General features: G+C 43.2%; 1 protein-coding gene across 6 annotated transcripts in view; it reads left to right on the top strand.

Moving 5' to 3' along the window:
* LOC106610693 (unconventional myosin-VI) overlaps positions 1–23,329 on the top strand; it is a 97,800-nt gene that overhangs the window by 47,113 nt on the left and 27,358 nt on the right. For all 6 annotated transcript variants that reach the window (XM_014210178.3, XM_014210177.3, XM_014210174.3 and 3 more), the window contains exons 11-17: positions 2,154–2,334; positions 3,081–3,225; positions 4,291–4,448; positions 4,740–4,831; positions 11,660–11,732; positions 17,126–17,253; positions 19,494–19,589. In XM_014210178.3, coding sequence (XP_014065653.1) covers positions 2,154–2,334; positions 3,081–3,225; positions 4,291–4,448; positions 4,740–4,831; positions 11,660–11,732; positions 17,126–17,253; positions 19,494–19,589 — 873 coding nt within the window. The remainder of the gene's footprint in view (positions 1–2,153; positions 2,335–3,080; positions 3,226–4,290; positions 4,449–4,739; positions 4,832–11,659; positions 11,733–17,125; positions 17,254–19,493; positions 19,590–23,329) is intronic.

The raw sequence follows: 23,329 nt of genomic DNA, 5'->3' as shown, positions 1-23,329 counted from the left end.
TTGCTCTGACATGCACTGTCAACTGTGTGACCTTATATAGACAGGTGTGTGCCTTTCCAAATCATGTCCATTCAATTGAATTTACCACAGGTAGACTCCAATCAAGTTGTAGAAACATCTCAAGGATGATCAATGGAAACAGGATGCACCTGAGCACAATTTCGAGTCTCATAGCAAAGGGTCTAAATGCTTATGTAAATAATGTATTTCAGTTTTTCAATATTTTATACATTTGCTTAAAATTCAAAAAAACCTGTTTTTGCTTAGTCATTATGGGGAATTGTGTTTAGATTGATGAGGAAAAAAATGTATTTAATCCATTTTAGAATAAGGCTGTAATGTGGAAAAAAGTCAAGGGGTCTGAATACTTTCTGAATGTACTGTATGTAGACACTGGTATTGTACTGGATATGATGAAAATAAGGTTAGAAATTGGTGGAATTGCCCTTCAAGACTAGTTAAAGTTATGTACTGGATATTCATAACAGTATATTTCCCAAATATTCAAATATCCTAAGAAGTTGTTGGCGCTTTCAAAAAGAACAAGAATGAAAGTCTTAGTCTATAGGCCTAGGCATATTCTCAATCATAGCTTTATGAGAGATTGAACAAACAATATTAAGATAGGAGGAGGATGCAAATATAGCAGTTATTATCTAGTTCTGAAGACTGTCTAGACTTTTCTTCTATCTAGCCCTTGATTTATAGCCTAACTTTCTGCGGCAAGACAGCCCGTTCATCAGTTGACTGTCACTTTGCGCCGTCATGTGTGTGCCACATTGACACAGACAGACACACACAAACCTCTTCCATGCTGAAGCTTCACCAGTAAGGAATATTAAAAAAGATTTGCCTGCACTTAGCCTCTACCCAGGCTTTCAACATTATCTTTCGTCATGATTCGTCCAGTTGTTAGCATGCAATTTCGCGCTATAGGCCTACGGAGTTTAAAAACCCTCACATTATTATACTTTTTTGGGTTGGCCAATAGGGAGCAATACCATCATATATCTGCGGTTTTATGAGTACATAATCACAATAGGACAAAGGTTGACATCGCCCAACCTTAGATATAGGGTATAGGAAGTATTCATGCCAAACTGTATCAAGGATTGTATTTAGAAATAAATAACTTCCGGTGCTTTGGCTTAGGTGAAAGTCTGGCAAATCTGTTGTAGGCTATGTGTAAATTGACAAATTTAAACAGGCCTATGAATTTACCATTTTAACAATGAACCAAATGTACCTTTTCACAGCTTCTATTCAGTGTGTTGAGAGAGCAATGATCTCATGACAGTTGCGGTGTAACTAATAAAGCTTGCACGTCTCTTTGCCCTGCCTCATGTCTATGTAATGCAGGATGATGAGGTGATGATGCTTTCCTTAGAAGACACTCTTTGTTTTGCTCACTATGTAAACTCCATGCTTGAGATTGTAGTGCAAACAGGAGCTATGCAGAGCATGCTTCTTTATCAATGTGCATGGGATTTTTCTTTATCCAGCTTCTGTCAGGCTCAGAATGTCACAGTGTGGTGAATTATCCATCTAAGGAGATACTGTTACAGACACACACTTATGACTGGTCAGGGGAAATCCAACAACCAAAATCTCACGGAAGTGAAGTCGTGTTGGAACAACATCACACTGTGACATTCGCTTTAGTGTGCCTCTACTTTGAAGTCTGCCAGCCTTCATTCAAACCAGAAACCACAAATCCACTGTACTTATCTATGCCTCTGCTTTTATCTGTCAGTGGTGGATTTCTAATTTCTGATATTAGGGGTGAGACGTAGCATTTGACGCTAGGTCAGTCAAGGCTACTGTAGCACGGCAGTCTTGTTCCTACTGTAGGAAGGTGTGGTGTGTGTGTGTGTGTGATGGCTCTCACATGAAAAATGACAGCCTAGAAGGGAGGCCAGGAGTTTTTCCTAGTCGGGTCACACGATGGCACTGGAAAGACTCTTGACTTTAGCTAGCACAGGGCCTGTATTCACAAAGAGTGCTGATCGAGGATCAGGTCACCCTGTCCATAATCATATTCAGTATAATCTAAAAGGCGAAACTGATCCTAGTTCAGCACTCCTACTTTGAGACTCTCTGTGAATACGGGCCTAGGTGTAGTATCCTGACTCTCCTGTCTCTCCGTCCTCCAGCATGTGAAGCTGGGTGCCCTGAAGGACCCTCTATTGGACGACCAGGGAGACTTCAACAGGATGTGCGGCGCCATGAAGAAGATTGGCCTGGATGACACGGAGAAGCTGGACCTGTTCAGGGTGGTGGCCGGGGTGCTGCACCTGGGCAACATTGACTTTGAGGAAACCGGGAGTACATCGGGTAAATCAAGTTACATAACTAACGTCTCTCTCTTAGTGTAGCTCTCTGGAGTATTAGAATGTACACACACTTACGCAGATACATGAGCATACAGACGTGTGTGTGTGTGTGTGTGTGTGTGTGTGCACAAGCACTCATCTGCATACACTCAATGGGGCTTATTGGTCCTTTTATTGTTCTGACAACATTGAATCCCTTGTTTAGTTTCTATAACGTGGCAGGAGGTCTACTCCCCACCCCTGGCTGACACATTCTGTCCCACTTTTGAAGTTCACCCATTGAAAAGGACTCTGAATCCACTCTCCTACCAGCTGCACAAGAGTGATGCAATACATCTGTCATATAAGAAAAGTGATGATTCAAGCTTATCTTGAGATGGATGATGTAATCGATTGCTGCCTCGAGAGCAGATATTACCTGGAACGTCGCTAGGTGCTCACTCTCCGTTGAAATGGTTACATGTTGACAGTTAATTTCCCTCTCTCAGACCATCTGTCTGTCTCTGCCCTTCAAAAGTACATTACTACTTCACTGCCTGTGACAAAGACAGTACTTCTTCTGCAGAATGTGTGGCGTGTATTCCCAGTATGGCTGTATTCAAGCATTTGGCAGGAGAAAGAAAGTACTAAAATCCATCAAATCCAATTGAGGGGGCATAATGGACGTTGCTCCATTTTCTTTTTGTGTGCACCAATAATTTTTGGGGGGGTGTGCGTGGTGCGTGCGCGTGGTGTGTGTGTTTCCAGGCGGCTGCATCCTGATGAACCAGTCTAGTCAGAAGCTGGCCTACTGTGCTGACTTGCTGGGCCTAGACCAGGAGGACCTGAGAGTCAGCCTCACCACCAGGGTCATGCTCACCACAGCAGGGGGCGCCAAAGGAACAGTTATCAAGTAAGACTACCTCTAATGCTGCGTTTAGATGGTATGAGGTAGACGGAAAACCCGAAGTCATTGTTTTCGATGAGAGCACGACGGTAAATGACGTTGAGGCTGGCGGTGAATGCCATCAGCCGCCACGATAGATGGGACTTGCCGCCAGAGTTAAAAATGTTTGACTTTTGCCGTCTGCCGTAGTGTTGTTTTCTACCGGATGTTGATTTGCACAGTTTTGTTTACTGAAATCACTATAGCAATGCATACCGTCGTGCTGGCTTACTTTTGCCATCACCATCTTTCTTGCTTTCTTGTCCCGCTATGCCGACTGATATGACGGTTTTTGCTTCCCTCGTCTGAATGCAGCATTAAACTATCTCTACTGCTGCTGCACTTTTATACTTTTAAAGACTAATGCCCCATTTACATCGTGGCTTATTTGATTATGCCGTACGTCATCTTCACGGAGTCTTGCCCCGCTACTGAACAGTCAAGTGTAGTATTTGTAATGCAAAATGATGGAGAGCCTGTCTCTCGTCAGAGATCGCATAAATACATTGTTTCAGGTGATAATAAAACATGAGACTGAACATGAATAGATTATAGATGAGAATATGGGGTGGGGAAAGTGAGCAGTAATGGCACCTACAGTAACTTCAAACGTTAAAGGTTTGCTCTGAACCTGCTGCTTCAGCTCGATGCCTGTCCAGAAAAAAAACGGAGAGCAGAATACTTTTGGAATGTTTGAATTTTGATGAGTATTCCAGTCCACAGTGTAGCTACCAGCCATGAGACTGAGTGCAGGAAGGAGTGCTACACCATAGCTGAACTTGCTCACTTCAGAAGAACACCACTTTGTTCATAATCATCAACCCCTTTGAATAATTGAAGCCAAATGGTGTTGGGGAGAGTGCTAGGACAATTAGTCAGCCAGGGTTCAGGGAGTACAGTCACTTCTTCTAATGGCTTGTCTTTTGACCTCCTTACCTATGGCTGTATTGATTAAAAATGCTTTTTTTTTTTCAAATTAAAGAGTAGCCCAGTGTCCCAGTTTCGGCCTCTCACTTAGTTTTTTCCCCCCAGGGTGCCTCTGAGGGTGGAACAGGCGAACAACGCCCGGGACGCCCTGGCCAAGGCCGTGTACAGCTGCCTCTTCGATCACGTGGTCAGGAGGGTCAACCAGTGCTTCCCCTTCAAAACCTCCTCCAACTTCATCGGGGTGCTGGATATCGCCGGCTTTGGTAAGTCGGCCTAGAGCAGTGAGTTTGTCTGACAGTTTGTCTGTTTCTCTGTAAGTTAGACTCACAGGCAGACCGAGAAACAATCTAGCCATATTTCCGTTAATTTATCTTGTAGGTGTTTGTTTCCTTCATGTCCTCACATAAACTCTTTTTCTCGTCATGTTCTAAAATCTTTACTGACATAATTTGATATATTCAGTACCAGTAACTGCCTGAAGATGAGCATTATTCATTCCCACTTCAGACGTGGCAGATCATTTTCACTTTCAAATTGCTTCTCACCCCCCTCAGAATATTTTGAACACAACAGCTTTGAGCAGTTCTGCATCAACTACTGCAACGAGAAGCTGCAGCAGTTCTTCAACGAGCGCATCCTGAAAGAGGTGAGTGAGAGTGAAGTCTGGGGGTGTGGAGGTGGCTCGCTAGTGTTGTCACGATACCAGAATTTTGACTTTGATACCAGGTTTAGTGTTTTTTTTTTTTTAAGGAAGCCATGTATGCATTAATGAATTAATTATATAATCATACAATCAATTTGACTTTGTTTTTACCAATCTAACTACAAAACGACAATGGTAATCATTTATTTGAAAGATAAATCTCTATTGATTAACTGGGTAAATCAAGATGTAGCCTTGGTCTATTCACAATACAGGTGAATGCATATTATTCAATAGGAGTGTGTGCATTCATTGAGTTATTGAGCTTGTTTAGCTGATTTCAGGGGCTACAGATGACAAATAATCCCTACCATTTAGGACTTATTTTATTGGCGACTGCTAGGAGAACAGATTATTTTATTGTACTGCTTAACAACATTTCCTTTCAAGAATGAATCTCTTCTTTTATAAAAGTTTGCGCTGTCTCTTTAAGAATGTAATGACATCATTTGCGAGGCAGATGTGGCTGTGGAATCTGACTTTGTGGCTCTGGAATCTAGTGGAAACCAGATAGGTGAAAAAGTGAATAAGCTTTTGGTGGCGAGGGAGACGAAGCGAATTAATAACGTTTTTGGTGAGAATCAGCTTTGAAATCAGCATATTTTGCATTATCGTTTGCAAATTATCACAAAAAGTACTAGGGTAGTGAATTGATCTTGCTTCAGCTGTAAGCTAGCAAGGAAAATTTGCCTACAAAAAGAAAAACTGTTCTAGCCTGTATGGACATTGTTTTGCAAACAGTAATTAACAGTTTAAACATTTCTACATGCATTGTTGCAGTATTCAAGTGTGCTAACTCAGCATGAGTGAGGAGCTAACAATGCAGCCCAGAAAGCTCTAGCGAGGGGTTAAAGTTCTCCGTAATGGATTCAGGAGAGGTCTTTTTTGAGATCAGTGTAGATCCGGTTTGGAGATGGTATAGCCTAATACAGACAGAAGCATATCTGTTCTATGAAATATATTCCAAAATAACTGTATTCTCAAATATTTTATTTTGTCTGTTATACTGTGTGCACTGAACTGACATGCACGATTGTTGATGACACGCCGATGTTCAGAGGAAGGGAATGAAATAGTCTGTCCTCTATAATGCTCAAAACAGCTGCGCTCAACTCAGACAGCGGTGTGTAACATACTGTAGCTGCTGGCAAAGTAATTCAAAGCCTGTATTATAACATTTAGGATGTAACTTTTCAGTGCTACTATTTTTGCCATGTAATGTTGTTAATACAAAATCAGACAACCGCATAGTAGAATAGTTTACCTACAGCCTTATTCTAAAATGTATACACATTTTTTTCCCCTCACCAATCTACACACAATACCCCATCATGACAAAGAGAAAACAGTTTTTTTTAAATAAAAACCAGAAATAGCTTATTTACATAAGCCTTCAGACCCTTTGCTATGAGACTCAAAATTAAGCTAAGGTGCATCCTGTTTCCATTGATCATCCTTGAGATGTTTCTACAACTTGAATGGAGTCTACCTGTGGTAAATTCAGTTGTTTGGACATGATTTGGAAAGGCACACAACTGTCTACAGTGGGGGGGGAAAGTATTTGATCCCCTGCTGATTTTGTACGTTTGCCCAGTTACAAAGAAATGATCAGTCTATAATTTTAATGGTAGGTTTATTTGAACAGTGAGAGACAGAATAACAACAACAAAAAATCCAGAAAAACGCATGTAAAAAATTATTTGCATTTTAATGAGGGAAATAAGAATTTGACCCCTCTGCAAAACATGACTTAGTACTTGGTGGCAATCACAGAGGTCAGACGTTTCTTGTAGTTGGCCACCAGGTTTGCACACATCTCAGGAGGGATTTTGTCCCACTCCTCTTTGCAGATCTTCTCCAAGTCATTAAGGTTTCGAGACTGACATTTGACAACTCGAACCTTCAGCTCCCTCCACAGATTTTCTATGGGATTACGGTCTGGAGACTGGCTAGGCCACTCCAGGACCTTAATGTGCTTCTTCTTGAGCCACTCCTTTGTTGCCTTGGCTGTGTGTTTTGGGTCATTGTCATGCTGGAATACCGATCCACGACCCATTTTCAATGCCCTGGCTGAGGGAAGGAGGTTCTCACCCAAGATTTGACGGTACATGGCCCCGTCAAATGATGCGGTGAAGTTGTCCTGTCCCCTTAGCAGAAAAACACCCCCAAAGCATAATGTTTCCACCTCCATGTTTGACGGTGGAGATGGTGTTCTTGGGGTCATTGGCAGCATTCCACCTCCTCCAATCACGGCGAGTTGAGTTGATGCCAAAGAGCTCCATTTTGGTCTCATCTGACCACAACACTTTCACCAGTTGTCCTCTGAATCATTCAGATGTTCATTGGCAAACTTCAGACGGGCATGTATATGTATTCTTGAGCAGGGGGACCTTGCGGGCGCTGCAGGATTTCAGTCCTTCACGGCGTAGTGTGTTACCAATTGTTTTCTTGGTGACTATGGTCCCAGCTGCCTTGAGATCATTGACAAGATCCTCCCGTGAAGTTCTGGGCTGATTCCTCACCGTTCTCATGATCATTGCAACCCCACGAGGTGAGATCTTGCATGGAGCCCCAGGCCGAGGGATATTGACAGTTCTTTTGTGTTTCTTCCATTTGCGAATAATCACACCAAATGTTGTCACCTTCTCACCAAGCTGCTTGGCGATGGTCTTGTAGCCCATTCCAGCCTTGTGTAGGTCTACAATCTTGTCCCTGACATCCTTGGAGAGCTCTGATTGATTGATTGATCTGATTGATTGATTGATTGCTTCTGTGGACAGGTGTCTTTTTTACAGGTAACAAGCTGCGGTTAGGAGCACTCCCTTTAAGAGTGTGCTCCTAATCTCAGCTCATTACCTGCATAAAAGACACCTGGGAGACAGAAATCTTTCTGATTGAGAGGGGGTCAAATTCTTATTTCCCTCATTAAAATGCAAATCAATTTATAACATTTTTGACATGCGTTTTTCTGGATATTTTTGTTGTTATTCTGTCTCTCACTGTTCAAATAAACCTACCATTAAAATTATAGACTGATCCTTTCTTTATCAGTGGGCAAACGTACAAAATCAGCAGAGGATCAAATACTTTTTCCCCCCACTGTATATAAGGTCACACAGTTGACAGTGCATGTCAGAGCATAAACCAAGCCATGAGGTTGAAGGAATTGTCCGTAGAGCTCCGAGACAGGATTGTGTCTAGGCACAGATCTGGGGAACGGTACCAAAACATTTTTGCAGCATTGAAGGTCCCCAAGAACACAGTGGCCTCCATCATTCTTAAATGGAAGAATTTTGGAACCACCAGGACTCTTCCTAGAGCTGAATGCCCAGCCAAATTGAGCAATTGGCAGAGTAGGGCCTTGGTCAGGGATGTGACAAAGAACCTGATGGTCACTCTGACAGAGCTCCAGAGTTCTTCTGTGGAGATGGGAGAACCTTCCAGAAGGACAACCATCTCTGCAGCACTCTACCAATCAGGCCTTTATGGTAGTGGCCAGACAGAAGCACATGACAGCCCGCTTAGTGTTTGCCAAAAGGCACCTAAAGGACTCTGACCATGATAAACAATATTCTCTGGTCTGATGAAACTAAGATTGAACCCTTTGGCCTGAATGCCAAGTGTCACGTCTGGAGGAAACCTGGCACTATCCTTACGGTGAGGCATGGTGGTGGTAACAGAGCTAACAGAGCTTGAGAGGATCTGCAAAGAAGAATGGGAGAAACTCCCCAAATACAGTTGTGCCAAGCTTGTAGCGTCATAACCCAAGATGACTCGAGGCTGTAATCTCTGCCATAGGTACTTCAACAAAGTACTGAGTAAAGGTTCTGAATAGTTACTTAAATGTGATATTTCAGTTATATTTGAAAAATTTGCGCAAAATTATTTTAAACTTTTTTTGCTTTGTCATTATGGGGTATTGTGTGTAGATTGAGGGGAAAAAATGATTTATTCCATTTTAGAATAAGACTGTAATGTAACAAAATGTGGAAAAAGTCAAGGGGTCTGAGTACTTTCCGAATGCACTGCATTTAACTGTTGTATGCAAGATAAATATTCCTCTCGAGGCGCATTCGAGTCCTGAGAGCCATCGGACAAGCAGTCAATGCACAACAATTCTTAATGCAATCGTGGGAAAACACTTTTGAAAGCAGTTTGGCCTTTGTTTAAAAAAGAGGGGGATCCCAGTTTTACATTGCTATTGCGAGTGTGTCAAATTTCAATTGTGAGTGTGTCAAATTTTACAAATGCAGTAAACGGTAATTGAATAACCGTGTAACTGATGGATGAAGACCGTCAGGAAAATATAATAACTGTCAAAACCGTTTAGGCCTACATTCATTTTAGTTTTTATTTGTATTAACTTTACTTTCATGTATATAAACTTTACCTAATAACGGGAGTGTTTACTAATTAACCGTCAAAACCGCTTAAATAGGCCTACATTCATTTTAGGTTTTATTTTTATTAACTTTACTTTCATGTAGATAAACTTTACCTAATGTAAGAAATTGTTTTGCTAACTTAGTCTATTAAACTTTCTACATCTCCTCCACTTTCTAACTGATGATGTGCGGAGGTGTAGAGCACAATAGGCTATGGCACTTAATTATTTATTTTTTATAGTTTGATGTGTGGACTTTATTTTATACAATGCACATTTGTATTGCTTGCTGGTAAATAAATAAATCTGTCTTTTAAAGAAGGTTGGATGCATCTGACTATTGATTAATTATTCAACAGCAATCGACAAGGTTGTTCTGGCTCTGAGGCCTATAATGTGTCGAATGGAAAATGCGCCAATCCTCTCCAACCTGGCATGGTATAATTTGATACGGAACCTTTTCTTAATTTATAGACTAATCAACGCTGATCATACCCCCGGTCCTGGCCGATATGTCACACTAGGCGAGACAAAATAAAAATGCCGCCCTCCTATCCCCACAAAGTAGAATAGTAGCCTGGGCTATACAGTGTCAGCCCGCAATGCAGTTTTGTGAATGCCCATGTGGTAACCTACCTTTTTATAAAACAGGCAATTTACCGTTAATCCATGTCATTTGGTAACATTCATTTCTGGTAATGCGTGTATTAATTACAGTCATTTACTGTTCTTATTCTCGGAGTGTAAATGTTATTTGCTCACAGCCTGCTACACTTGTGAGAAACAAGTTTTGATTTATTTCATTCATCATATACGCCCTCCATGTGAACAATGAGCGTGTGGCTGGTTTCTTTGTCCTCTTAATGTTGACGGAGCGCTTGCGCCTGAGCACCCATTGAAGTACCTGCCCAGCTGGTCTTTTAAGTAATTTCTTATTCACCTCACACAGTAAGTCAAGTCTTTAAACACACAGTATTTGAAAAAGCTTTCCAACACAATCCCCCTCGATAATCAGCGTCGCTGATAAATAGGCTGTGGACATGTTTGAATTATTGTCAGTATCATCTTCATATTATAGCATAGCTCTCCCCTTCATACATTCCTTGTCAATTCATTATCTTCGGAAAGCATAAGATAGGCCTAGGTTTTTTAATATGTTTTAAGGAAAGGAGAAATATTTGCTCTTGTGTCTGACATACACTGGTGGCTTTGATTGACGGGCACTTTTACTGAGGTGTGCTGTGTGTGAGTTCGCTGATTCTTTCTACAGGCCTATATGTCCAGCCAGAAAGTTTCCTAAAGTAGTCTGTCTGGGCTCCATCTCTTTAATAAGAATCAAACACTCCTGTCATGATTTAATCTGGTAAATGGCCTATTATCAGTAGCTTAGGCTACATTATCTTTCTCATTACGGCGTCTTCCCTTTGAAGAACGGTCGAATGACCTCAGCAGCAGGGTTTGTGATATGTGAATATTTTGGGGAAAATGTGAGAACCCATCAGACTTCGTTTTAATGGTTTTGTGCATTGATATATATGCAGAAAAGCCAACGGACAAGGTAGGCATATCTTTAATTGGACTCTCTTAATGTTGTCAATACAAAAATGCAACAGATCCTCTTCAACCTGGCATTTCTTCATTTGCTGATGAATATTTAATCATTTAAAATACCATGATAATAATGAAGTGTAATGGCTTGTTTCAAATAGGTTTTTATTAAGAAGCATATCCATTTAGTCCCGTGTGGCTCAGTTGGTAGAGCATGGTGTTTGCAACACCAGGGTTGTGGGTTCGATTCCCACGGGGGACCAGTACGGAACAAAAAATGTATGAAATGTATGCATTCACTACTGTAAGTCGCTTTTTTTGGCTATATGCATGGTCCTTTTTTGGAGGGGGTATCAACAAAGTACTGAAGTTTCGGTATACCATGCAACACTAAAGAGGACTCACACACACCGAACACACTCTTCTCCCTGCAAGAGTCAGTCCACACGTTACACTCATTAGAATGGTAATCTTTCTCTCTGTGGAGATGACAGGGTTTCTCTTCTGGGAGCTCTTGTTTTATTCATTCATTTTTAAGGTCTCCAATTAATGATCAAAATTTAAATTAAGGGATTTCATGGTGTTTGAATCACATTGGAGTGTAGAGATATTTGTGTTTGTTGGCCTGAAATTACCCAGAGAAGCATGTTTACATTATTTTTTTTTAATCAATTTTGGAAAGGGGTTTGTGTACTTGATTCAGTAAGTCATGATTGTTGACACATCTAGGATCAGATTACACACTAACCATTAGGAGGATGAAAAAAGATCTGACCCGGTAAAACTGGTTAGGAGCAACATCTTATTACTTTAGTGTTGACTTACCATTCTTTCTGCAGGAGCAAGAGCTATATCAGAGGGAAGGACTGGGAGTCAATGAAGTTCATTATGTCGACAACCAGGACTGCATAGGTGGGTGCCGATGCCAAACCATTGTCACCTTACTCCATATTATTATTATTATTAGACATGTCTTGTGTATTTCTTCTGCAGTAGGCTGTGAAGCACATATATATTGCTATGTTATATTTCATTCTATGTTGGAGCTCTTTCATACGCCCAAAATATATCTTGATATTGCAGTATATTTAGATGCCAGACCAGTGAAACAGGACATTTCTCCCAGCCTGTTTCACACATTCAGTTTATCAACTTGTCATAGTGCAAAGTCAAATTCCCCAAGAGCAGCTCCTAAACTATTTTACTGGTTTAATATGCGGGACAGCACTCTGTAAGTCTCTATGCGATGCATATTGTACCTGTACTGTAAGCTTCAATGTGAAACATAATGCAAGGACTGGCTTTAGAAGGAAAAGATGCAATCTCTTTCTGTGTCTGACTGCTGACTAGGAGTTGCCACTAGGGACCAAACGGAGAGGCAAGGAGAGGTGTGTGTATGTGTGAGTGTTGTGGAGATTGGAGTGGAAATCTCCAGCTTCTGGGTGCCTTAGCGTGACATACAGAGACATGATTAACTTGAAGCCCTGTCTTTTTAAGGCTCATACAAGACATGATGAGAGATACAGCCCTTGACAGAGCACTCTCACTTTTCAGAAACTGTGAGTGCATGAAATCGCCCCCACGACATGAGTTTGCACTGACTTCCTTCGACTGCACATTTAGGGCCCTATAAAATCTGCGGAGAACGCTGACGGTATCACGTAATCCAGACATTACATCGGAAGTCAACAAAATAATACATTTTTATTGAATTTTGTAGGAAATCAACTAAATGTATTGAATAGATTAGAAAATGTATTAATTTGCTTAAGATTTACATTTTACATTTTAGTCATTTAGCAGACGCTCTTATCCAGAGCGACTTACAAATTGGTGCATTCACCTATAATATCCAGTGGAACAACCACTTTACAATAGTGCATCTAAATCTTTTAAGGGGGGGGTTAGAAGGATTACTTTATCCTATCCCAGGTATTCCTTGAAGAGGTGGGGTTTCAGGTGTCTCCGGAAGGTGGTGATTGACTCCGCTGTCCTGGCGTCGTGAGGGAGCTTGTTCCACCATTGGGGTGCCAGAGCAGCGACCAGTTTTGACTGGGCTGAGCGGGAACTGTGCTTCCTCAGAGGTAGGGAGGCGAGCAGGCCAGAGGTGGATGAACGGAGTGCCCTTGTTTGGGTGTAGGGCCTGATCAGAGCCTGAAGGTACGGAGGTGCCGTTCCCCTCACAGCTCCGTAGGCAAGCACCATGGTCTTGTAGCGGATGCGAGCTTCGACTGGAAGCCAGTGGAGAGAGCGGAGGAGCGGGGTGACGTGAGAGAACTTGGGAAGGTTGAACACCAGACGGGCTGCGGCGTTCTGGATGAGTTGTAGGGGTTTAATGGCACAGGCAGGGAGCCCAGCCAACAGCGAGTTGCAGTAATCCAGACGGGAGATGACAAGTGCCTGGATTAGGACCTGCGCCGCTTCCTGTGTGAGGCAGGGTCGTACTCTGCGAATGTTGTAGAGCATGAACCTACAGGATCGGGTCACCGCCTTGATGTTGGTGGAGAACGACAGGGTGTTGTCCAGGGTCACGCCAAGGCTCTTAGCACTCTGGGAGGAGGACACAAGGGAGTTGTCAACCGTGATGGCGAGATCATGGAACGGGCAGTCCTTCCCCGGGAGGAAGAGCAGCTCCGTCTTGCCGAGGTTCAGCTTGAGGTGGTGATCCGTCATCCACACTGATATGTCTGCCAGACATGCAGAGATGCGATTCGCCACCTGGTTGTCAGAAGGGGGAAAGGAGAAGATTAATTGTGTGTCGTCTGCATAGCAATGATATGAGAGACCATGTGAGGATATGACAGAGCCAAGTGACTTGGTGTATAGCGAGAATAGGAGTGGGCCAAGAACAGAGCCCTGGGGGACACCAGTGGTGAGAGCACGTGGTGCGGAGACAGATTCTCGCCACGCCACCTGGTAGGAGCGACCTGTCAGGTAGGACGCAATCCAAGCGTGCGCGGTGCCGGAGATGCCCAGCTCGGAGAGGGTGGAGAGGAGGATCTGATGGTTCACGGTATCAAAGGCAGCAGATAGGTCTAGAAGGATGAGAGCAGAGGAGAGAGAGTTAGCTTTAGCAGTGCGGAGAGCCTCCGTGACACAGAGAAGAGCAGTCTCAGTTGAATGCCCAGTCTTGAAACCTGACTGATTAGGATCAAGAAGGTCATTCTGAGAGAGATAGCAAGAGAGCTGGCCAAGCACGGCGCGTTCAAGAGTTTTGGAGAGAAAGGAAAGAAGGGATACTGGCCTGTAGTTGTTGACATCGGAGGGATCGAGTGTAGGTTTTTTCAGAAGGGGTGCAACTCTCGCTCTCTTGAAGACGGAAGGGACGTAGCCAGCGGTCAAGGATGCGTTGATGAGCGAGGTGAGGTAGGGGAGAAGGTCTCCGGAAATGGTCTGGAGAAGAGAGGAGGGGATAGGGTCAAGTGGGCAGGTTGTTGGGCGGCCGGCCGTCACAAGACGCGAGAGTTCATCTGGAGAGAGAGGGGAGAAAGAGGTCAAAGCACAGGGTAGGGCAGTGTGAGCAGGACCAGCAGTGTCGTTTGACTTAGCAAACGAGGATCGGATGTCGTCAACCTTCTTTTCAAAATGGTTGACGAAGTCATCCGCAGAGAGGGAGGAGGGGGGGGGGGGAGGGGGAGGAGGATTAAGGAGGGAGGAGAAGGTAGCAAAGAGCTTCCTAGGGTTAGAGGCAGATGCTTGGAGTTTAGAGTGGTAGAAGGTGGCTTTAGCAGCAGAGACAGAAGAGGAAAATGTAGAGAGGAGGGAGTGAAAGGATGCCAGGTCCGCAGGGAGGCGAGTTTTCCTCCATTTCCGCTCGGCTGCCCGGAGCCCTGTTCTGTGAGCTCGCAGTGAGTCGTCGAGCCACGGAGCAGGAGGGGAGGACCGAGCCGGCCTGGAGGATAGGGGACAGAGGAAATCAAAGGATGCAGAGAGGGAGGAGAGGAGGGTTGAAGAGGCAGAATCAGGAGATAGGTTGGAGAAGGTTTGAGCAGAGGGAAGAGATGATAGGATGGAAGAGGAGAGAGTAGCGGGAGAGAGAGAGCGAAGGTTGGGACGGCGCAATACCATCCGAGTAGGGGGAGAGTGAGAAGTGTTGGATGAGAGCGAGAGGGAAAAGGATACAAGGTAGTGGTCGGAGACTTGGAGGGGAGTTGCAATGAGATTAGTGGAAGAACAGCATCTAGTAAAGATGAGGTCAAGCGTATTGCCTGCCTTGTGAGTAGGGGGGGGAAGGTGAGAGGGTGAGGTCGAAAGAGGAGAGGAGTGGCGTCGCGGGGGACGGAAATAGCTGGCTAGCTAACCTCAATTAACAATTATCAAACTATGACAAAGACAACTAGGTAGCTAGCTAGGTAACACTGCACTAGTCAAATCGTTCCGTTGTGAAGTATTAGTAACTACAGCGCTGCTAGTCGGTAACGGATGGCTATCTGGCAGTGGGTTAATGATGACTAGGTGTGTTGAGTAAGTCTATCGTGAGACATTAACAAAATGCATCAGGGATTTGTATTTTCCTTAAACTTTCTGAAGAGGCAATGCAGGAATGCCCCTGTCTGTGTGTCCACGTTTGTCTACCAGTTTATGTAGCCGTTAGCGATGAAGTCAAAAACCTTCTCAATGTTAACTACAAAGTAGCCAATGCCTACCTGGCAGAAGGATATTGTGATTATTTGCATCAATCGAGTGGTGATTTGTTAAGCAAACTCTGAAATCACGTGTGCTACAGAAACACCACTAACCAAACAAGTCTCTTGCTGGTGTGCACTTGAATGAAAGAGGTATCTACTCTCAAAAATTAACATTTCTTTGATTTTTCCTAGACCTTAAGTGTTTTCCTGGTGTGGTTTAGGCATTGTTTTGGACTTAGAACATTCCATTTTGTTGTTTTTCTATAAGAAATTTAAGACCGAAAACCTGTAAAAACAGGGGAAAATTATAAACTTGGAAAAACAATACATAGAAAACAGAATTAGGCAAAAAAGAATACTGATTTTATAGGGCCCTATACAATATAACTTCTCTGGAGTTGGTGGCGAAGAGGGACCACAACATGTGGCTCCTCATTAAACCAGGAAGTTGCCATTGTGTAATGAGCATTTGTGATTGTCAGTGCTCTTTTGTTCCCCTCTGCCTATGTTTTCACAACCCCAACCTCCATTGAATAGGATCAAATGTCCCGTAGGTGGCAATGTGATCTATTTCGATTTGTATATCAAACAGGGTTTTGATTAGTCAGCCAGGTTAACTGGCAGCCATGAATAATGTTTGTAAGACTTGCAAATTACTTGCTTGCTGTCCATTAATTCGCTCATCAATCTCTCCCCCCCCTCCCCCCAATTTATGCCCAGGTGCCTATTCATGCAAATGTATTGGTGTGCCTCCTTCAGATGTTATTCCAAACAGAATGTCCTGTATGAATAATTCACTAGGAGAGATTATGATGAGCATCCGGATATACAAGGCATTGTGCCTCCAATTTGAACACCCAAAGCCTCAGACACAGCACACAGTAGAAAGATACAAAGGTTGTCAATGTTCCAGGAAAGGGAACATTGAGACACCGATTGCATCTTTCCAGACATTCTGACAGTTGACCGCTCCTCTCTGGAATATGTTAGAATTTAACTTTATTTTGCATATGACTTCACACGGTGACATTGAGAAATGTTCAAAGCACAGACGCATTACAACATTAGTAGCACGAGACAAATTTCCCCCTTGCACATAAATAAAGTACTTTCTTACCTTATTCGTATCTTAATAATTTGACTTGAATTGACTATGCTGCTGACTACATCTGTAATAACATTTACGTCATTTAGCAGACGCTCTTATCCAGAGCGACTTACAAATTGGTGCATTCACCTTATGATATCCAGTGGAACAACCACTTTACAATAGTACATCTATATATATTTTTTTGGGGGGGGGGTTAGAAGGATTACTTAATCCTATCCCAGGTATTCCATAAAGAGGTGGGATTTCAGGTGTCTCCGGAAGGTGGTGATTGACTCCGCTGTCCTGGCGTCGTGAGGGAGCAAGTTCCACCATTGGGGTGCCAGAGCAGCGAACAGTTTTGACTGGGCTGAGCAGGAACTGTGCTTCCGCAGAGGTAGGGAGGCGAGCAGGCCAGAGGTGGATGAACGCAGTGCCCTTCTTTGGGTGTAGGGACTGATCAGAGCCTGAAGGTACGGAGGTGCCGTTCCCCTCACAGCTCCGTAGGCAAGCACCATGGTCTTGTAGCAGATGCGAGCTTCAACTGGAAGCCAGTGGAGTGTGAATAATGCATTAATTTATCCCCATAGACCTGGTGGAAGCAAAACTAGTGGGCATCCTGGACATTCTGGATGAAGAGAACCGTCTACCACAGCCCAGCGACCATCACTTTGCCAACACCATCCACAGCCAGCACAAAGACCACTTTAGACTGACGGTGAGAGCTGTGGGTGGAAGTTCCCTGCAGGCACATATCTGGGATCAGTTTACCCACCATGGATCCTAACTTGAACCATCTATGTTGAAAATGCTAAACTGACCTTAGATCAACATTTAGTGAACTGATACTCTTATACTGTTACTGCCCTCTCACCACACTTTCATGCCAAGGGGTCACAATGGTATTGTAATGGACATTCTGGTACTTGGTCTATGTGAAACATTAGAGCTATTGTGAACCAGCAGCCCCAGTCCCTTTTCTTAGGGGACTTTTGTCCCGCTTTCTGTAAGCTTGACAGGCGTAAAATCCTGTTTGAAATGCAGCATTGATATAAATTCAGACCAACAGATTAGACTGGGCTGGCTACAGCTGATTTTTAGACGATATTAATCATGATTTTCATATGGAAATGTGGAATATTCTCTCAGATGTGTATGGTCATATAATATTGATCATGATTGCCTGACAGTATGATACTACCACAGATAGGTGAGTATCCCAATAGTGGCCACAGATCATGCACAATGATGAGGGTCTTAAAGAAGACTTTTGCCATCACCACTTCAGCCCAGTCTATCTTACACAAGACAGAAATAAAGACACACACACACACACACGTTACATACAGTTGAAGTCGGAAGTTTACATACACTTAGGTTGGATTCATTAAAACTCGTTTTTCAACCACTCCACAAATTTCTTGTTAACAAACTATAGTTTTGGCAAGTCTGTTAGGACATCTACTTTGTGCATGACACAATTAATTTTTCCAACAATTGTTTACAGACAGAGGATTTCACTTATAATTCACTGTATCGCAATTCCAGTGGGTCAGAAGTTTACATACACTAAATTGACTGTGCCTTTAAACATCATTTGAGTCAATTGGAGGTGTACCTGTGGATGTATTTCAAGGCCTACCTTCAAGCTCAATGCCTCTTTGCTTGACATCATGGGAAAATCAAAAGAAATCAGCTAAGACCTCAGGAAAAAAAATTGTAGACCTCCACAAGTCTGGTTCATCCTTGGGAGCAATTGCCAAACGCCTGAAGGTACCACGTTCATCTATACAAACAATAGTACGCAAGTATAAACACCATGGGACCATGCAGCCGTCATACAGCTCAGGAAGGAAATGCGTTCTGTCTCCTAGAGATGAACGTACTTTGGTGCGAAAAGTGCAAATCAATCCCAGAACAAAAGCAAAGGGCCTTGTGAAGATGCTGGAGGAAACAGGTACAAAAGTATCTATATCCACAGTAAAACGAGTCCTATATCGACATAACCTGAAAGGCCGCTCAGCAAGGAAGAAGCCACTGCTCCAAAACCGACATGTAAAAGCCAGACAACGGTTTGCAACTGCACATTGGGACAAAGATCATACTTTTTGGAGAAATGTCCTCTGGTCTGATGAAACAAAAATAGATCTGTTTGGCCATAATGACCATTGTTATGTTTGGAGGAAAAAGGGGGAGGCTTGCAAGCCGAAGAACACCATCCCAACCGTGAACCACGGGGGTGGCAGCATCATGTTGTGGGGGTGCTTTGCTGCAGGAGGGACTGGTGCACTTCACAAAATAGATGGCATCATGAGGTAGGAAAATTATGTGGATATGTTTTAGCAACATCACAAGACATCAGTCAGGAAGTTAAAGCATGGTCGCAAATGGGTCTTCCAAATGGACAATGACTCCAAGCATACTTCCAAAGTTGTGGCAAAATGGCTTAAGGACAACAAAGTCAAGGTATTGGAGTTGCCATCACAAAGCCCTGATCTCAATCCTATAGAAAATGTGTGGGCAGAACTGAAAAAGCATGTACGAGCAAGGAAGCCTACAAACCTGACTCAGTTACACCAGCTCTGTCAGGAGGAATGGGCCAAAATTCACCCAACTTATTTTGGGAAGATTGTGGAAGGGTACCTGAAACATTTTACCCAAGTTAAACAATTTAAAGGCAATGCTACCAAATACAAATTGAGTGTATGTAAACTTCTGAACCACTGGAAATATGATGAAAGAAATAAAAGCTGAAATAAATCATTCGCTCTACTATTATTCTGACATTTCACATTCTTACAATAAAGTGGTGATCCTGACTGACCTAAGACAGGGAACTTTTACTAGGATTAAATGTCAGAAATTGTGAAAAACTTAGTTCAAATGTATTTGGCTAAGGTGTATGTAAACTTCGACTTCAACTGTATATCAATCTAATATGTTGCTGCCATCTCTCAGGTCCCTAGGAAGTCGAAGCTGGCTGTTCACAGGAACGTCAGAGATGATGAAGGCTTCATCGTCAGACACTTTGCCGGAGCTGTGTGCTACGAGACGGTAACCATCACGCACATCGATTATATTTTGATTTGCTCTTGTGATTGCTTGTTGTTTAACCTTGTATGATGTAACTTTGTCAGACTATATGCAGTTATATCTCAGACGTTGTGTAACTATGCAGCAATTTTAAATACTGCTGTTGGTAATAGTCTTCTCAGCTTGTTAGTATGGCTGGGAATTGCCTAGTGACCTCGCGATACAATATTGTCACAATACTTAGATGCCGATATGATTTGATTGGTCTACATTTTTAAACATGTATTTTTCCATTTAGAGACACTATGGCTGTTCCTGAATAATAAATTAACTCAGCAAAAAAAGAAACGTCCTCTCACTGTAAACTGCATTTATTTTCAGAAAACTTAATGTGTAAATATTTGTATGAACATAACAAGATTCGACAACTGAGACATATACTGAACAAGTTCCACAGACATGTGACTAACAGAAATTGAATGTGTCCCTGAACAAAGGGGGGGTCAAAATCAAAAGTAACAGTCAGTATCTGGTGTGGCCACCAGCTGCATTAAGTACTGCAGTGCATCTCTTCCTCATGGACTGTACCAGATTTGCCAGTTCTTGCTGTGAGATGTTACCCCGCTCTTCCACCAAGGCACCTGCAAGTTCCCGGACATTTCTCCTAGCCCTCACCCTCCAATCCAACAGGTCCCAGACTTGCTCAATGGGATTGAGATCCGGGCTCTTCGCTGGCCATGGCAGAACACTGACAATGGGACCCTCCACCTCCAAATCGATCCCGCTCCAGGGTACAGGCCTCGGTGTAACGCTCATTCCTTCGACGATAAACACGAATCTGACCATCACCCCATGTGAGACAAAACCGCGACTCGTCAGTGAAGAGCACTTTTTGCCAGTCCTGTCTGGTCCAGTGACGATGGGTTTGTACCCATAGGCGACGTTGTTGCCGGTGATGTCTGGTGAGGACCTGCCTTACAGCAGGCCTACAAGCCCTCAGTCCAGCCTCTCTCAGCCTATTTTAGACAGTCTGAGCACTGATGGAGGGATTGTGCATTCCTGGTGTAACTCGTGGTGTAACTGTTGCCATCCTGTACCTGTCCCGCAGGTGTGGTGATCGGATATACCAATCCTGTGCAGGTGTTGTTACACGTGGTCTGCCTCTACGAGGACGATCAGCTGTCCGTCCCGTCTCCCTGTAGCACTGTCTTAGGCATCTCACAGTTCGGACATTGCAATTTATTGCCCTGGCCACATCTGCAGTCCTCATGCCTCCTTGCAGCATGCCTAAGGCACGTTCATGCAGATGAGCAGGGACCCTGGGCATCTTTCTTTTGGTGTTTTTCAGAGTCAGTAGAAAGGCCTCTTTCGTGTCTTAAGGTTTCATAACTGTGACCTTAATTGCCTACCGTCTGTAAGCTGTTAGTGTCTTAATGACCGTTCCACAAGTGCATGTTCATTAATTGTTTATGGTTTATTGAACAAGCATGGGAAACAGTGTTTAAACCCTTTACAATGAAGATCTATGAAGTTATTTGGATTTTTACGAATTATCTTTGAAAGCCAGGGTCCTGAAAAGGGGAGTTTCTTTTTTTGCTGAGTTTATATTGGTTGACCGAGAGTCATCTGTTCTTTCGGCTAATTGATTGGTCCAAATTTTGAAACGTGTATTTTCCATGCAGTGCCTTCAGAAAGTATTCACACTCATTTACTTTTTTCACATTTTGTTGTTACAACCTGAATTTAAAGTGGATTAACTGTATATTTGTTTGTCACTGGCCTACACACTATACCCCATAATGTCAAAGTGGAATAATGTTTTTTCGTGGGGCGAGTTTGAGAGCGAAACGGAATAGAGCTAAGCACAGGCAAAATCCTATTGGAAACCCTGGTTCCGTCTGCTTTCCAGCAAATACTGGGAGACAAATTCAACTTTCAGCATGACAATAACCTAAAACACAAGGCCAAATATACCTGGAGTTGCTTACCAAGATGACATTGATTGATATGTTCCTGAGTGGCCTAGTTACAATTTTGAATTAAATTGGCTTGGAACTCTATGGCAAGACTTGAAAATGGCTGTCTAGCAATGATCAACTTGACAGAGCTTAAAGAATTTAAAAATAAAAGAATGTGCAAATATTGTACAATCCAGGTATGGAAAGCTCTTATCAACTTACCCAGAAAGACTCACAGCTGTAATCACTGCCAAGGTGATTCTAACATGTATTGACTTGGGGTTGAGTATTTATCTAGTGGAGATATATTAGTGTTTTATTTTTCATAATTTTTTACAAATGTTGGAGTATTTTGTCTAGATCGTTGACAAAAAAATTACAATTAAATCCATTTTAATCCCACTTTGTAACACAACAAAATGTGGATAAAGTAAAGGGGGTATAAAGGGGTGTGAATACTTTCTGAAGACACCCTATGTGTTTTAATAAAAACAACTACACATTAACGCAACATGCAACAATTTCAAAGGATTTCTGAGTTACAGTTCATATACAGTTCCTAATCTATGGATGTCACATGACTGGGAATACAGATATGCATCTGTTGGTTACAGATACCTTAAAAAAAATTGATGGGTGTGGATCAGAAAACCAGTTAGGATCTGGTGTGACCGCCATTTGCCTCATGCAGCGCGACACATCTCCTTCGCATAGAGTTCATCAGGCTGTTGATTGGCCTGTGGAATGTTGTCCCACTCCTCTTCAATGACTGTGCAAAGTTGCTAGATATTAGCAGGAACTGGAACACGCTGTCGTACATGTCGATCCAAAGCATCCCTAACATGCTCAATGGGAATGGGTCACATTTCTGGTGAGTATGCAGGCCATGGAAGAACTGGGACATTTTCAGCTTTCGGGAATTGTGTACAGATCCTTGCGTCCTGGGGCCGTACATTATAATGCTTAAACATGAGGTGATGGCGGCGGATAAATGGCAGAACAATGGGCCTCAGAATCTCATCACGTTATCTCTGTGCATTCAAATTGCCATCGATACAATGCAACTGTGTTCGTTGTCCATAGCTTATGCCTGCCCATACCATAACCCCACCGCCACCATGGGGCACTCTGTTCACAAGGTTGACATCACCAAGCCACTCGTCTACACGACGCCATCTGCCCAGTACAGTTGAAACCAGGATTAATCCGTGAAGTGCACACTTCTCCAGCATGCTAGTACCATCATAGGTGAGCATTTGAAGTCTGAAGTCTGTTATGATCGCGAACTACAGTGGGGTCAAGACCCTGGTGAAGATGACGAACACGCAGATGAGCTTCCCTGAGACGGTTTCTGACAGTTTTTGCAGAAATTGTTTGGTTGTGCAAACCCACAGTTTCATCAGCTGTCCGGGTGGCTGGTCTCAGACCATCCCGCAGGTGAAGAAGACTGATGTGGAGGACCTGGACTGCCGTGGTTACACGTGGTCTGCGGTTGTGAGGCCGGTTGGTTGTGGTCAGTAGCTGTGTGGTTGTGGTCAGACGTTGTGTGGTTGTGGTCAGACGTTAAGTGCTTGTGGTCAGAAGTTGTGTGGTTGTGGTCAGAAATTGTGTGGTTGTGGTCACTAATTGTGGTAAGCAGTTGTGTGGTAGTGGTCAGTAGATGTGGTCAGAGGTTGTGGTCAGCAGTTGAGTGGTCAGTAGTTGTGTGATTCTGGTCAAAAGTTGTGTGGCTGTGGTCAGTAGTTGTGGGGTTGTGTGGTCAGTAGTTGTGTGGTTGTGGTCACTAACTGTGGTAAGCAGTTG

Source organism: Salmo salar, chromosome 09 (assembly GCF_965601325.2).
Source record: "Salmo salar chromosome 09, fSalSal1, whole genome shotgun sequence".
NCBI lineage: Eukaryota > Metazoa > Chordata > Actinopteri > Salmoniformes > Salmonidae > Salmo > Salmo salar.
The sequence above is the reverse complement of the archived record's forward strand: the minus strand, read 5'-3'. Positions and strand labels throughout refer to the sequence as shown.